Below are 15,809 nucleotides of genomic sequence, written 5' to 3'. Positions count from 1 at the left end.
TGTGGAGGGCCTAAGACTTTAAGCAGGGATTGGCGGTGATGTTGGACTTCTGAGATGGGATCATTATGGCAGATTTTGTAGGTGGAGAAGTCAGGCAATTGGCAGAGGTCTTCTGCTAGGTAGTCACTGTGATTCATAACAACAGTGCTGCAATCTTTGTCTGCAGGTAGTATGGTTAGGTCAGATTCTGACTTCAAGATCTTGGATGGGATGAGGATTTTGGTGGAAAGGTTAACAACAGTGCTCTGGAATTGTTTGAGCTCTTATTTTAGTGGTGTATTGGTAGGGAGCTTTTGGGGATGTGGGAAATGGATAAGGTCGTCTAGGTAGGGTCTGGATGCCACGAGGAGCATAGGGGTTGGATAGTGGTGCCCCAAGATGGCATTAGAATGCCAGCAGGTTTGACATCTTCCAGGTGCTGGAGCATAAAGGTTTCTGTTTCAGAGATGTGATGTATGTAGTGGGTCTCCACAGTAGCAGTATCTTGTGGGAGGAGCAGAGTTGGTTCTTGAATGCATACCATAGAAGGGTGATCTCAGATTTAGCTTCGATGTCATGCTTCCCTCCACACAGGTACCACCAGAAGGCTCTGTAATGTTACTGGAGAGTCATTTCAACAGTGACTTGATGAAACTGTTTAAACATGAGCTCATGACTACCTACTGTCAATGTAGTGGAATGTTCTATGAACAAATAAACACAGATGCCATGGGATCCCTCTCTAGCATCAGGCCTTGCAAACCTATATATGGAGCACTTCGAGGAATGTTGTTGTAGTCTTCAGTCCAGAGACTGGTTTGATGCAGCTCTCCAAGCTACTCTATCCTGTGCAAGCTTCTTCATCTCCCAGTACCTACTGCAACCTACATTCTTCTGAATCTGTTTAGGGTATTCATCTCTTTGTCTCCCTCTACAATTTTTACCCTCCATGCTGCCTTCCAATGCTAAATTTGTGATCCCTTGATGTCTCAGAACATGTCCTACCAACTGGTCCCTTCTTCTTGTCAAGTTGTGCCACAAACTCCTCTTCTCCCCAATTTTATTCAATACTTCATCATTAGTTATGTGATCTACTCATCTAATCTTTAGCATTCTTCTGTAGCATCACATTTCAAAAGCTTCTATCTCTTCTTGCCTAAACTATTTATCGTCCATGTTTCACTTTCATACATGGCTACACTCCATACAAATACTTTCAGAAACGACTTCCTGACACTTAAATCTATACTCGATGTTAACCAAATTTCTCCTCTCGCTTTCCTTGCCATTGCCAGTCTACCTTTTATATCTTCTCTACTTCGACCATCATCAGTTATTTTGCTCCCCAAATAGCAAAACTCCTTTACTACTTTAAGCATTTCATTTCCTAATCTAATTCACATTTAATTCAACTACATTCCATTATCCTTGTTTCGCTTTTGTTGATGTTCATCTTATATCCTCCTTTCAAGACACTATCCATTCCATTCTACTGCTCCTCCAGGTCCTTTACTGTCTCTGACAGAATTACAATGTCAAAGTTTTTATTTTTTCTCCATGGATTTTAATACCTACTCCGAATTTTTCTTTTGTCTCCTTTACTGTTTGCTCAATATACATATTGAATAACATCGGGGATAGGCTACAAACCTGTCTCACTCCCTTCCCAACCACTTCTTCCCTTTCATACCCCTCGACTCTTATAACTGCCATTTGGTTTCTATACAGATTGTAAATAGCCTTTCCCTCCCTGTATTTTACCCAGTCAACATTGTCAAAAGCTTTCTCTAAGTCTACAAATGCTAGAAACGTAGGTTTGCTTTTCCTTAATCTATTTTCTAAGATAAGTCATAGGGTCAGTAGTGCCTCACATGTTCCAGCATTTTTACGGAATCCAACCTGATCTTCCCTGAGGTCAGCTTCTACCAGTTTTTCCATTCGTCTGTAAAGAATTCATGTTAGTATTTTGCAGCCGTGGCTTATTAAACTGATAGTTCGATAATTTTCACATCTGTCAACACCTGCTTTCTTTGGGATTGGAATTATTATATTCTTCTTGAAGTCTGAGGGTATTTAACCTGTCTCATACATCTTGCTCACCAGATGGTAGAGTTTTGTTAGGCCTGGCTCTCCCAAGGCTGTCAGTAGTTCGAATGGAATGTTGTGTACTCCCAGGGCCTTGTTTCAACTTAGGTCTTTCAGTGCTCTGTCAAACTCTTCACGCAGTATCATATCTCCTATTTCATCTTCATCTACATTCTCTTCCATTTCTATAATATTGTCCTCAAGAACATGCTTTCCCTACTTTGCTTAGTACTGGGTTTCCATCTGAGCTCTTGATATTCATGCAGGTCGTTCTCTTTTCTCCAAAGGTCTCTTTAATTTTCCTGTAGGCAGTATCTATCTTACTCCTAGTGATATGTGCCTCCACATCCTTACATCTGTCCTCTAGCCATCACTGCTTAGCCATTTTGCACTTCCTGTCGATCTCATTTTTTAGATGTTTGTATTCCTTTTTGTCTGCTTCACTTACTGCATTTTTGTATTTTCTCCTTGCATCAATTTAATTCAATATCTCTTCTGTTACCCAAGGATTTCTATTAGCCCTCGTCTTTTTACCTACTTGATCCTCTGCTACCTTCACTGTTTCGTCTCTCAAAGCTACCCGTTCTTCTTCTACTTTATTTCTTTCCCCCACTCTTGTTAATTGTTCCCTAATGCTCTCCCTGAAGCTCTCTATAACCTCTGGTTCTTTCAGTTTAACCAGGTCCCATCTCCTCAATTTCCCACCTTTTTGCAGTTTCTTCAGTTTTAATCTAGAGTTCATAACCAATAGATTGTGGTCAGAGTCCACATCTGCCCCTGGAAATGTCTTACAATTTAAAACCTGGTTCCTGAATCTCTGTCTTACCATTATACAATCTATCCGATAACTTCCAGTATCTCCAGCCTTCTTCCATGTATACAATCTTCTTTCATGAGTCTTGAACCAAGTGTTAGCTATGATTAAGTTATGCTCTGTGCAAAATTCTACAAGGCAGCTTCCTCTTTCATTCCTTACTCCCATTCCATATTCATCTACTACGTTTCCTTCTCTTCCTTTTCCTACTGTCGAGTTCCAGTCTCCCATGACTATTAAATTTTCGTCTCCATTCACTATCTGAATAATTTCTTTTGTCTTATACATTTCATCAATCTCTTCGTCATCTGCCCACACCTACTGTAGTAGGTGTGGGCTTTGTATCTATCTTGGCCTGAATAATGTGTTCACTATGCTGTTTGTAGTAGCTTACCCACATTCCTATTTTCCTATTCATTATTAAACCTACTCCTGCATTACCCCTATTTGATTTTGTATTTATAACCCTGTGTTCATCTGACCAGAAGTGCTGTTCCTCCTGCCACTGAACTTCACTAATTGCCACTATATCTAACTTTAACCTATCCATTCCCCTTTTTAAATTTTATAACCTACCTGCCCGATTAAGGGCTGTGACATTCCACGCTCCGATCCTTAGAATGCCAATTTTCTTTCTCCTGATGACAACGTCCTTCTGAGTAGTCCCCGCCAGGAGATCCAAATGGAGGACTATTTTACCTTCGGAATATTTTACCCAAGAGGACGCCATCATCATTTAACCATACAGTAAAGCTGCATGCCCTTGGGAAAAATTACGGCTGTAGTTTCCCCTTGCTTTCAGGCGTTCGCAGTACCAGCACAGCAAGGCCATTTTGGTTAGTGTTACAAGGCCAGATCAGTCAATCATCCCGTCTGTTGCCCCTGCAACTACTGAAAAGGCTGCTATTCCTCTTCAGGAACCACACATTTGTCTGGCCTCTCAACAGATACCCCTCCGTTTTGGTTGCACCTATGGTATGGCTATCTATATCGCTGAGGCATGCAAGCCTCCCCACCAACGGCAAGGTCCATGGTTCATGGAAGGGGGGGGGGGGGGAGGGGGGACTTCGAGGAGAAGGCTCTTGAAACCGATAGCCTGAAACCAAAGGCGTTCTACAGATTTGTGGATAACACATTCATGATTTGGTCGCATGGTGAAGAAAACCTACAAAAGTTCCTGTGCTACCTTAACGATATACATGACACCACCTGGTTCACCACAGAGATGGAAGAAAATTTATGTCTATCATTCTTAGATATTCTGATAAAGAAGAACCCTGATGGTATGCTTTGACACCCATCTACAGGAAGAAAATACACCTGGATGTGTATCTAAATGCCAATAGCTGCCATCATCCAATGCATTGCAAATATTTCACCACTTTGGTATACAGAATGCAAGCCATTGTTACAAGGAAAGACTGCCTGATGAGGTACAACATCTGTGTGAAAGTTTGTGCAAGACAGGCTACTTGGAAATACAAATAAGACAAGCTCTCCAGTCTAGCAAGAAGAATAAAGAAAACAATCAAAAACAAGAAACCAAGTGCCTGTCATTCTTTCTGCATGCATGGCCACACAAAAATATTCTTGTAATAGTCAAAGACCAACTAGAACTACAGACATCTGGCATTTACAGCATCAGGTGTGATTGTGGCAGTCAGTACATCATTCATGGGAAATGTAGCACTGCTGAGAACATGTGAAAAGTGTTCACCTTGGCCAAACAGACAAGTCTGCAGTAACAGAACACAGTATCAACAAAAGACACATGTTTGTTTTTGAGCAGATAAAAGTTTTATGACTTGCCAATGGGTCTGGGATCTGGTCATCAAAGAAGCAGTGGATATAAGAGTATGTGATGATATTGCCAACCAAGACAGCACTTTCCAACTGAGTTCCTTATAGGTTGTTGTGTTAGCAAAAAATACACAAGCAATGACCTGATGTGAACATGGCAGAAGCAGGCAGACAGAATAGACTGGCAGCACTACAATTTGATGCTACTGGGGTATGATAAGACAGCAGAATATTTAATGGATTCGAAAAATTTAAAGAAAAAAGTGATTAGAGTGGATGGGATGGACAATATGGTTGGTAGCAAGAAGTACCTGAGGGAAGAGAGTTTTACATCCATATCTACATCTATTTGATTACTCTGCTATTCACATTATAGTGCCTGGCAGAGGGTTCAGTGAACCACCTTCAAGCTGTCTCTCTACCATTCTACTCTCGAACGGTGTACGGGAAAAACGAGTACTTAAATTTTTCTGTGCGAACCCTGATTTCTCGTATTTTATCATGATGATCATTTCTCCCTATGGAGGTGGGTGCCAACAGAATGTTTTTGCAATTGGGGAAGAAAACAGGTGATTGAAATTTCATGAGAAGATCCCATCGCAATGAAAAATGCCTTTGTTTTAATGATTGCCACTCCAATTCACGTATCATGTCTGTGGCACTACCTCCCCTACTTCGCGATAATACAAAACAAGCTGCCCTTCTTTGTACTTCTTTGATATCATCCGTCAGTCCCACCTGATGTGGGTCCCACATCGCACAACAATACTCCAGAATATGGCGGACAAGCATGGTGGAAGCAGCCTCTTTAGTAGACCTGTTGCACCTTCTAAGTGTTCTGCCAATGAATTGCAGTCTTTTGTTGGTTCTACCCATAAAATTATCTATGAGATCGTTCCAATTTAGGGTATTTGTAACTGTAATCCCTAAGTATTTAGTTGAATTGGCAGCCTTCAGATTTCTGTGACTTATTGCATAATCGAAATTTAGTGGATTGCTTTTAGTACTCATGTGAATAACTTCACACTTTTCTTTATTCAGGGCCAATTGCCACATTTTGCACCATACAGATATCTAAATCATTTTGCAATTCGCTTTGGTCATCTGATGACTTTACGAGATGGTAAATGACAGCATCATCTGGAAACAATCTAAGACAGCTGCTGTGATTGTCTCCTATGTCATTAATATAGATCAGGAACAATAGAGGGCCTATAATACTTCCTTGGGGAATGCCGGATATTATTCCTGTTTTACTTGTCGACTTTCCATCTGTTACTACAAACTGTGGCTTTTCTGACAGGAAATCATGAATCCAGTCGCACAACTGAGGCGATATTCTAAAGGCATGCAGTTTGGTTAGAAGGTGCTTGTGAGGAATGGTGCCAAAAGCCTTCTGGAAATCTAAAAATATGGGAGCAAGTTAACATTCCCTGTTGATAGCTCTCAGTACTTTATGAGTAGAAAGAGCCAGTTGTGTTTCGCAAGAACGATATTTTCTGAATCTGTGCTGACTATGTTTCAATAAATCATTTTCTTCGAGGTACTTCATAATGTACGAGTACAGTATATGTTCCAAAACGCTACTGCAAATCGACATTAGTGGTGTGGGCCTATAATTCAACAGATTACTCCTACTTCCCTTTTTTAATGTTGGTGTGATTTGAGCAATTTTCCAGTCTTTAGGTAACGGATCTTTCTGTGATCGAGTGGTTGTATATAATTTCTAAATATGGAGCTATTGTATCAGCATACTCTGAGAGGAACCTGACTGGTATACAATCTGGACCGGAGGCCCTACTTTTATAAGTGATTTGAGCTGCTTTGCAACAATAAGGATATCTATTTCTATGTTTCTCATCTTGGCAGTTGTTCTTGATTTGAATTCAGGAATATTTACTTTGTCTTCTTTGGTGAAGGAGTTGTGGAAAAACATGTTTAATAACTCTGCTTTAGTGGCACTGTCATCAGTGACTTCATCGTTGTTATCGCGCAGTAAAGGTATTGACTGCTTCTTGCCACTGGTGTGCTTTATGTATGAACAGAATCTCTTTGGGTTTTCTGCCAGATTTTGAGACAGAGTTTTGCTGTGGAAATTATTGAAATCATCTCACATTGAAGTACACACTATATTTTGAACTTCTGCAAAACTTTGTCAGTCTTGGGGATTTTGCATTCTTTTAAATTTGACATGCTTTTTTCACTGCTTCTGCAACAGTGATCTGACCTGTTTTGCGTACCATGGGAAATCAGTACCATCACTTATTAATTTATGTGGTATATATCTCACAATTGTTGTCGTTACTATCTCTCTGAAATCATTCCACAACTTTTCTATGATACCATGATCTTACTGTGTTTTACCTGCCCCTTTTAGACAGATGCCCTTTCTGTGGTTCCCTGAGGCCCCCTAACCTAAAAAAAAAAACTTCCCAGTCCCTTCCATACAGTCCCTGCTACCCATGTAGCCGCTTGCTGAGAGTAATGGACTCCTGACCTATTAAGCGGAACCCATAAACCCATTACCCCCATGTGGCAAGTCAAGGAATCTGCAGACTACACGGTCACAGAACCACCTGAGCCTCTGATTCAGACCCTCCACTCGGCCCTGCACCAAAGGACCACAGTCAGTTCTATCAACAATGCTGCAGACGGTGAGTTCAATGTTAATCTCACAAGCAAGACTGCAGTTTTACCATTTCTGCTAGCCGCCCAAAACCAGAGACTAGAGAGAATATCCTCCGATCCAAAGGAACATACGTCATTGGTACCGACATGAGCCACCACCTGCAGTTGGCTGCACCATATACCCTTCATGGCATCCGGAAGCAGCCTTTCCACACTCGGAATGACTTCCCCCGGCATGCACACGAAATGTGCACTGGCTTCCTTCCCCTCCTTGGCAGCCATGTTCCTAAGGGGCCCCATTACATGCCTAATGTTGGAGCTCCCAAATACCAGCGAACCCACCCTCTGTGAACACCCAGACCTTGTGGGCCGAGAAGCTTCCTCTGGAACAGGGTGGACAACTGCTTCTGGCTCAGAGACATCGTCAGCCACAGATAATACCCGAAACCTGTTTGTCAAATGAACCAGGGAGGCCCTATGATTGGCCCCTTGGAAAGTTTTTTGCTGCCTGCCAGACTTTGGAATGATCTCCCACTTGACCACGGGTGAGGGGTCAACGTCAGTAGAGGCAGTACCCGGGGGACCACAGCAATGGACCGAATGGGGGGCACATGGGATGTGCTCGACGTCTCTCGCATCCCCGCATCCGATTCCCCACAGTGATGCCCCCTGGCAGCAGCCTCAAGCTATGTGATGGAAGCCAACACAGCCTGGAGCTGTGAGCGAAGTATTGCCAACTCAGCTTGCATCTGTACACAGTAATCACAGTTCCTATCCATTACTGCAGTCGCTCCCGTTTGAAGCCTAAAAATATACAACGAATGAACAGTGTACTTGGCTTATTAGCAGCAGGAATTCGAAGTGCTCTCTCACTAACAGTCTAAATGACACTGAGCTACACTAACCAAAACAAACAAAACCCTGTATGGTCTGAGGGTTGATATCAATGGTGGTATGGTACACTACACTGTTATTAAAATAAAAGCTTGTGCATAGTAAGCACTTGAACATGCAAGAAATTACAAAAATAATCTAGTAACTACACAGATATCTGTAAATAAATAAGTCGCTCCTGCTGGAAGCTTGTAAAAATATACAACAAACGAATGGAGTATTCGCCTTCTTAGCACCAGGAACATGAGGTGCTCTGTCAATGACGGTCTTAATTAAGTTTCATCATGTAAAACTAAATTTCAAAAGCATGCCTAATTGTTTATTGATCCAAAGAGCTTCTGGGACTTTCAACCATCATACTTTTGCTTACTGCAGTTGATTTTTATTTATAATATAATATTAATGAACACTATTGTTGTTTTCAAATTGCAATTTGTTGTCAAAGAACTTCAAAAGAGCATAAATGTATTCTGGTCACTTACATACTTGTGTACAGGAAAACTTGAGAATTCACAATGCATATTAGCTTTGATATGTATGACTGTTAGTGGCTGGTTGTAGAATTGTGTGAAAATATTGTTTCCTGTGATCTGAATGATTAGAAATCTGTCACACCAGCCAGCATTTTCATTTGAACCATATGCACAGCACACATTTCTGTAATCAGTTGCTGACAAAAATGTGTAACATGATGTTACCAAATCAGATTTTTATCAACATTATTTAAATTTTTTCAGATACATCTTTGCAACTATTAAAAATGTATGGTTATTTTAAATCTAGTAAGGAAAGTTCTGGCAGAATGTAAATACCTTAAGAGCAAAGGGGATCACTTGCTGAATAGAAGAAGTGTTGAGTTGTCAAAAAAAAAAACACACACACACAGAGGTGCACAAGCGCACATGCATGCTCATGAACATGCATGAACCAGTGCCCCTACATCCTGCCAGCTGGAGACACAATGGCAAGATCGCACTTCAATGGCTAAACTAGGTTGTTGGAGTAGAGGTTGTGTCAGATGTGGTGGGCAGCTAGAGAAGCAGGAGGCAAGAAGAAGCGTTAGGACAGTGTGGGTAGCAGCTTGGATTGAGGGATCAGGTTTGCTGGCTGGGAATATGGCAGGGAGAGGTGGAAGGTGTGTGGCCTAGGAATATGGTACACAGGTATATGAGCATGTGGGTTATGGTGCATGATGAAAGTGACTTGAGATGTGGATTGGAAGAGGGTGACATGACAAGAGGTCATTGGGGATAGGGCATAGGGGCAGTAGCTTCACAGTGATAACTGTTAACCTACTTCCCCACACTGCCTACCCAACAGTTTCCCATTCCTCTGCCCTATCACCCCATACCAGTCCTTATCTCCAAGTTACCTCCATTATGTGCTGGTTACCCTCTGCTCTGGTACCCTTATATCACATGCCTAGCCCATGCACCTGCCACTCCTCCCTCCCACATTCCTCAGCAAACCTTCTGACACCCTCCAAGCTGCTAGCTACTCACCCCAACCCCTCTTCCTTCCTCCTGCCTCTCTCCCCTACCCACCCCACCTGACACAACCCTCACCTTACTCCAGTCCACCTGCTGAAATGCAGACGTAGCATTGAGTGTCAAGCCTGCACTATTTATGGCCACAGGTGTGTGTGTGTGTGTGTGTGTGTATGTGTGTGTGTGTGTGACTGTCAACGACACAACACTTCTGCTGTTTTGTGAGATGTCTCCTTTATTCCTAAAGTATTTATATTTATTTTAATACACACTTTCCATGTTTTCATTTAAAACATTGTTATCAGTATTTTTTGTTGGGTTTTTGTTTACATCTAGAAATATTGCCTTCATGCACATTTTCCAGGTACTCCTGTGGTTGGCACTGATGTTTTTGGACTAATTTCCTTTTGACTTATAGCAGTACACATTTGTTGATGTAAACCACAACAAAATACTGTATAGCAGCTATGTACACTAAAGCCACACAAATGAGGAATTTTTCCAATGCATATACTCAGAAATATATTGCCCTCAGAATATTGTAGAATATGTGAAAAGCTGTATCCTGCCCATTAAATTAAATGATAGTCAGTTTATAGAATATTAATCAATAATTTAAGGAAAATTTGTCATTTCTTCACTCTTTATGTGCCTGGTGCTTGCAATTGTAATGTATGTTTCAACAAATTTTGAGATGCACATAATTTTGTATTAATTGCAATAGTTTCAGATATTAAATATTTGATTTAGTGATTTTGTTTTCAATTGCTGAAGTGCAGAAGTAATTATCTTTAATGTTTGCAATAAATTAATGACTGAAATACAACAAGAACAAACATAATTTTCCCCATACATATTCTCAGTAACCATTTTCATTTATTGAAATCCAGGCACTATCCCACAGTCTTAAAACATGTCCAGCTTTAAGCATTTGCACCCTCTGTATTTGTTTTCACTTAGCACTTTTCTATTTGCAACAGTACATTGATGCTACTGTGGATACAAGATCACCACCATTGTTATTGGCTGTGAGTTTTTGGTCTACACATGTATTTCACAAAAGCTACATTTTTATTAGAAGTGCTGAACTCACCATTATTTAATTATTGTTTTCCAAAGCTTAGTATTCCCATTTTGTGGCTTGAATAACTAACTACATAATTATCTTGATGTTCAACAGACAGTACATTCACATTTAATAGTTTTACTAGAGTTTAGACTTAGTGCTATCATCCATATACACACATCAAAAAAAGTTTTGCATCACCTCTGTTCTGAGAGTTCCGGAACTTGTACAGAAAATTGGAATAGAGATCAACATAAACATCATTTCCACCCTTTTTATTGCTCATGAAAAGCACAGATTGCATATTGTACCACCATACAGTGAGACCTTCAGAGGTGGTGGTCTAGATTGCTGTACACACCGGTACCTCCAATACCCAGTAACTTGTTCTCTTGCATTGATGCATGCCTATATTCATCATGGCATACTATCCACAAGTTAATCATGGCACTGTTGGTCCAGATTGTCCCACTCCTCAACAGCGATTCGGCGTAGATCCCTCAGAGTTGTTGGTGGGTCACGTCGTCCATAAACAGCCCTTTTCAGTCTATCCCAGGCATATTCAAAAGGGTTCATGTCAGGAGAACATGCTGGCCACTATAGTCAACTGATGTCATTGTCCTGAAGGAATTCATTCACAAGATGTGCATGATGGGGGTGCGAATTTTTGTCCATGAAGACGAATGCCTCACCAATATGCTGCTGATGTGGTTGCACTATTGGTTGGAAGATGGCATTCACGTATCCTACAGCCATTATGGCACCTTCTGTGACCACCAACAGTGTACGTCGGCCCCACATAATGCCACCCCAAACCATCAGGGAACCTCCACGTTGCTGCACTCACTGGACAGTGAGTCTAAGGCATTCAGCCTGACCAGGTTTCCTCCAAACATGTCTCTGATGATTGTGTGGTTGAAGGTGTATGCGGCACTCATTGGTGAAGAGTACATGATGCCAATCCTGAGTGGTCCATTCGGTGTGTTGTTGGACCCATCTGTACCACGCTGGACCTCGCTATGGACATCGGGTGTGAAGTTGCGCATCATGCAGTCTATTGTGTACAGTTTGAGTCATAACATGACATCCTGTGGCTGCACGAAAATCATTATTCAACATGGTGGCGTTGCTGTCAGGATTTCTCTGAGCTATAATCTGTAGGTAGCTGTCATCCACTGCAGTAGTAGCCCTTGGGTGGCCTGAGCTAATCATGTCATCGACAGTTCCTGTCTCTCTATATCTCCTCCATGTCGGAACAACATTGCTTTGGTTCACTCCGAGACACCTGTACACTTCCTTTGCTGAGAGCCCTTCCTGGCACAAAGTAACAATGCGGACATGATCAAACTGTGGTATTGACTGTCTAGGTGTGGTTGAACTACAGACAACACGAGCCATGTAACTCCTTTCTGGTAGAATGACTGGAACTGATCAGCTGTCGGACCCCCTGTGTCTAATAGGCGCTGTTCATTCATGGGTGTTTACATCTCTGGGTGGGTTTAGTGACGTCTCTGAACAGTCAAAGGAACTGTGTCTGTGATACAGTATCCACAGTCAATGTCTATCTTCAGGAGTTCTGGGAACTGGGGTGATGCAAAACTTTTTTTGATGTATATATACTTGGTTTCTTCTCATGTGAGGAATCATGTTGCCAAACAATACTTAGACATGTTGACGTGCAATATTAATACATATGCTTCAACATTAATTTCTTTTGCACTCTATTAATGTACTTTTCATGGAATTAATTGTTAAGATACCTTTAGTAGGCCTACGCTGTGATACTGCCTTTGTATAAATTCGTGATTGGTCAGATTTTATCATGTAGCTTTAGTTATATGCTTGTGTCTTTTTTTAAAAATTTCATCTGCTTGCAAATTTTACCCTAGAGACTGATAAGTTAAGTGACATTTTATTTTAATAATGTGTATGTAAGAGTAACATATATTTCATTGATGTTACAAGATATCTGTTTCAAAAGTACTGGTTCATCCATGGTACAGAATAAATAGGCCAGCCAGGAACTTTCTCATATCTGTGTGACTTTTGTGCTGGTGTTTGGAACAGCAACTTATAGAGACGTCACATAAAATGGGCAACATTGGTTTGGAGGATGATTAGCAGAGGGGTTTTTAATTTTGAAATCAGTAGACAGTTCAAATGGCTGCATATATTTAATCATTTCTGATTATTTAATATGATGAAACTCACAGTCCATGGGTAAACATGTTTGTAGCTATAATGATAATAGATGGAAACAGAGAATACATAGGAGCTTTAGCTGACTGGTGGATAAGTCATGGACATATATAACAGATCATAAAATTACATTAGGTTTCTAGCTATCAGTATTTTTCTTGATTATATGCACACTCTGATGCACACATTTGCAGTATAAGTGCTACTGTGGCTCTGGACATTTGTGTTTGGATGTATGCCTGTGGAAGTGTGTCTGTAAATTAGAAAAACTATGATGGTGGAAGGAAACACGTAAAATAATTTATTCCATTCTGTTACAACTACCAGTTAAAGAAAGATGATAATTCACTACAACTTTAATATTTATTACATGCTTAACTATGTAAATTGGTAATAATGCCAAATATTTATCACTGTTGTAGTAATGAAACAGATTGTGGACCAGCGTTGGGAAATGTGACACATGGATATTATTAACAAATGTAATAATTATCAAAGTCACAGTAAATTACTACTGAACTTCACCCAGCAGATATTTGAGAGTGGAATGTGTTATTTTTTGTATTTTTTCCTGTAACACAGTGGTCACACATTTCTGTTCATTGTATCCTGTTATAAATGGTACCACAATAAACAGTCAAAATATGTAACATGAATTAGAAAGACTATACATATGCTGAGAATGTAACATAGACATTCTCAAATTTAATATTATATCTAAAATAAACAAGATGTCGCGTATTAGACTTCAGTTGTATGGAAGAAAATGCAATTTGGATAACAACATTTATTGTTTCAATTACCTGTTTGAATACGATAAACAAATTATCTTCAGATCTAATATTAGTACTGCAAAGTGCAGTTTGTAAGATGGTTGAGAGACTGTAATTTTTTAGTTGTTTTAATTAATGTAAGGAATTCGTAGAGAACAAAGCCTTTTTAATAATTTTACACTCATTTAGAGCAAAAAAGGCACATATTTATTTCTTCTGGTTATCCTGTGTCATATGCTATAGAGAAAGAATTATCTCCCTAGGCAAGAAACTGAGGTGAAATGAAAGGTTTTAGAAAGAGGCATCACCTAATATTGGTCTGTTTTAGTCTCTGTATCTGCACAGCTATTTTATTTTAGGTGATGTTTATTTTATTTTGACCAGATGATCCAGTATCAGGTGGAGACGGGCTTCAGAAAAAGATGTCACGTGATTCTGATGGTGGTAAGTAAAAACTTATTTTCTCTAAGCATTTCCCATTTTGAAGTGTGTAACAAAGCTTATTTTTTAATCCTTTTCCAAATTCTACCTTTGTTTTAACCTGTATATGCAGGGATATTTCTTTGAGTTGTTGTAAACACATTGTGTTCACATGAAGATGTTGAAGTCTTCTCAGCATACTAAATGGTCAGTAATATTTTTGAGTTGCAGCTCGTGATTGTTTACTTCTAAGCATGACATTTCAACTAAGCACCTTCGAGTCTTCTTCAGGTGATTCAGTGAAGACTCTGTTTTGCACTATTTATTAGTACACAGTGTGCATTTTGTGCACGCATCAGAAATGTCATACCAAGGTTATCCACATTACCTGGCAATACAGGCACAGTCATCAATGGTGGAAGCATCAAGCATAGCTGCCTGGAGGACTACCTCTTGGTGTGGCCTTTGTTGTATTTATTTATCTAAAATAGTACTGACTGCTATGGATACTGGAGATCTCAATTACATTGAAATTGTACACAGCTTTCACATAAGTGATTCCTTAACTTGATACATGAATTAGGTACCCGTTATAATTCCAAATCTATTACTGTTCTAGCACTCTGTCTGTACATTTAAATGAACTACCACTGGATAGGAAATGGAACACAAAGCAGTAACATACCAAGTCTATATGTTCATTGCCTTAGTAGATGCTGTGGCATTGTATATTTGATAATGATATTTGAAACAGCAATGTATGCTTAATGGTTTTTATGTTCTCAGGCAGTTTGATAAAAACCTTTAAACTCTTGTCAAATTATGTTATCTTTGCTGAGAGTGTTTAGTGGAATTGACAGAATTTTGTGCATTATCATAATTCTTGCCTGTCATAATGTGACAATGTAAACAAGAGAAGTCAGTGGATTTCTTATACCATCTTAAAATTTAATTCATTGTAATACCCACTTCACAATAGAGTAGCATTTTTCTCTACATACATAAATGATCTGACAGGCAGAGTGAGTAGCAACCTGCATCTATTTGCTGATGATGCTGTGTTGTGTGGGAAGATGAGCTTGCGTGACTGTAGGAGGCTATAAGCTGACTTAGACAGAATTTCTAGTTGGTGTGATGATTGGCAGTTTGTTCTAAATGCAGAAAAATGTAAGTTAATTGAGATGAGTAGGAGAACAATCCTATACAGCATATTAGTGTGATGCTTAAAAGAAAATAATTGCTTAGATATCCAGGCCTAATGTTGCAAAGCAATATGAAATGGAATGAGAACATAAGGATGGTAATAGAGAGGGCAAATGGTCGACTTCAGTTTATTCTAAGAATTTTAGGAAAGCGTAGCTCATGTATAAAAGAAACTGTGTATATACCGCTAATGTGATTCATTCTTAAGTATTGCTTGAGTGTTTGGGCCCTACGTCAGGTTGGATTAAAGGAAGACATCTAAGAAATTCAGAGACATTCTGCTTGATTTTTAACTAGTAAGTTTGATCAACATGCAGGTATTATGGGCATGCTTCGTGGACTCAAATGGGAATCCCTGGAGGGAAGACAACACTCTTTTCATGAGGTGTAAGCGCAGAAATTTAGAGAACCAGCATTTGGATCTGACTACAGAACAGTTCTCTTACCACCAGAGTACATTT

The 15,809-nt window shown here is 39.9% G+C and overlaps 1 protein-coding gene across 1 annotated transcript in view; it reads left to right on the top strand.

The window, feature by feature from the left end:
• LOC126229635 (sodium/hydrogen exchanger 3-like) overlaps positions 1-15,809 on the top strand; it is a 702,719-nt gene that overhangs the window by 638,534 nt on the left and 48,376 nt on the right. Inside the window, exon 12 of the mRNA XM_049942376.1 lies at positions 14,110-14,169. Coding sequence (XP_049798333.1) covers positions 14,110-14,169 — 60 coding nt within the window. The remainder of the gene's footprint in view (positions 1-14,109; positions 14,170-15,809) is intronic.

The sequence above is a fragment of the Schistocerca nitens genome, unplaced genomic scaffold (genome assembly GCF_023898315.1).
Source record: "Schistocerca nitens isolate TAMUIC-IGC-003100 unplaced genomic scaffold, iqSchNite1.1 HiC_scaffold_376, whole genome shotgun sequence".
Classification (NCBI taxonomy): Eukaryota; Metazoa; Arthropoda; class Insecta; order Orthoptera; family Acrididae; genus Schistocerca; species Schistocerca nitens.
Note: the sequence above shows the minus strand (reverse complement) of the source record. Positions and strands in the feature narration are given on the sequence as shown.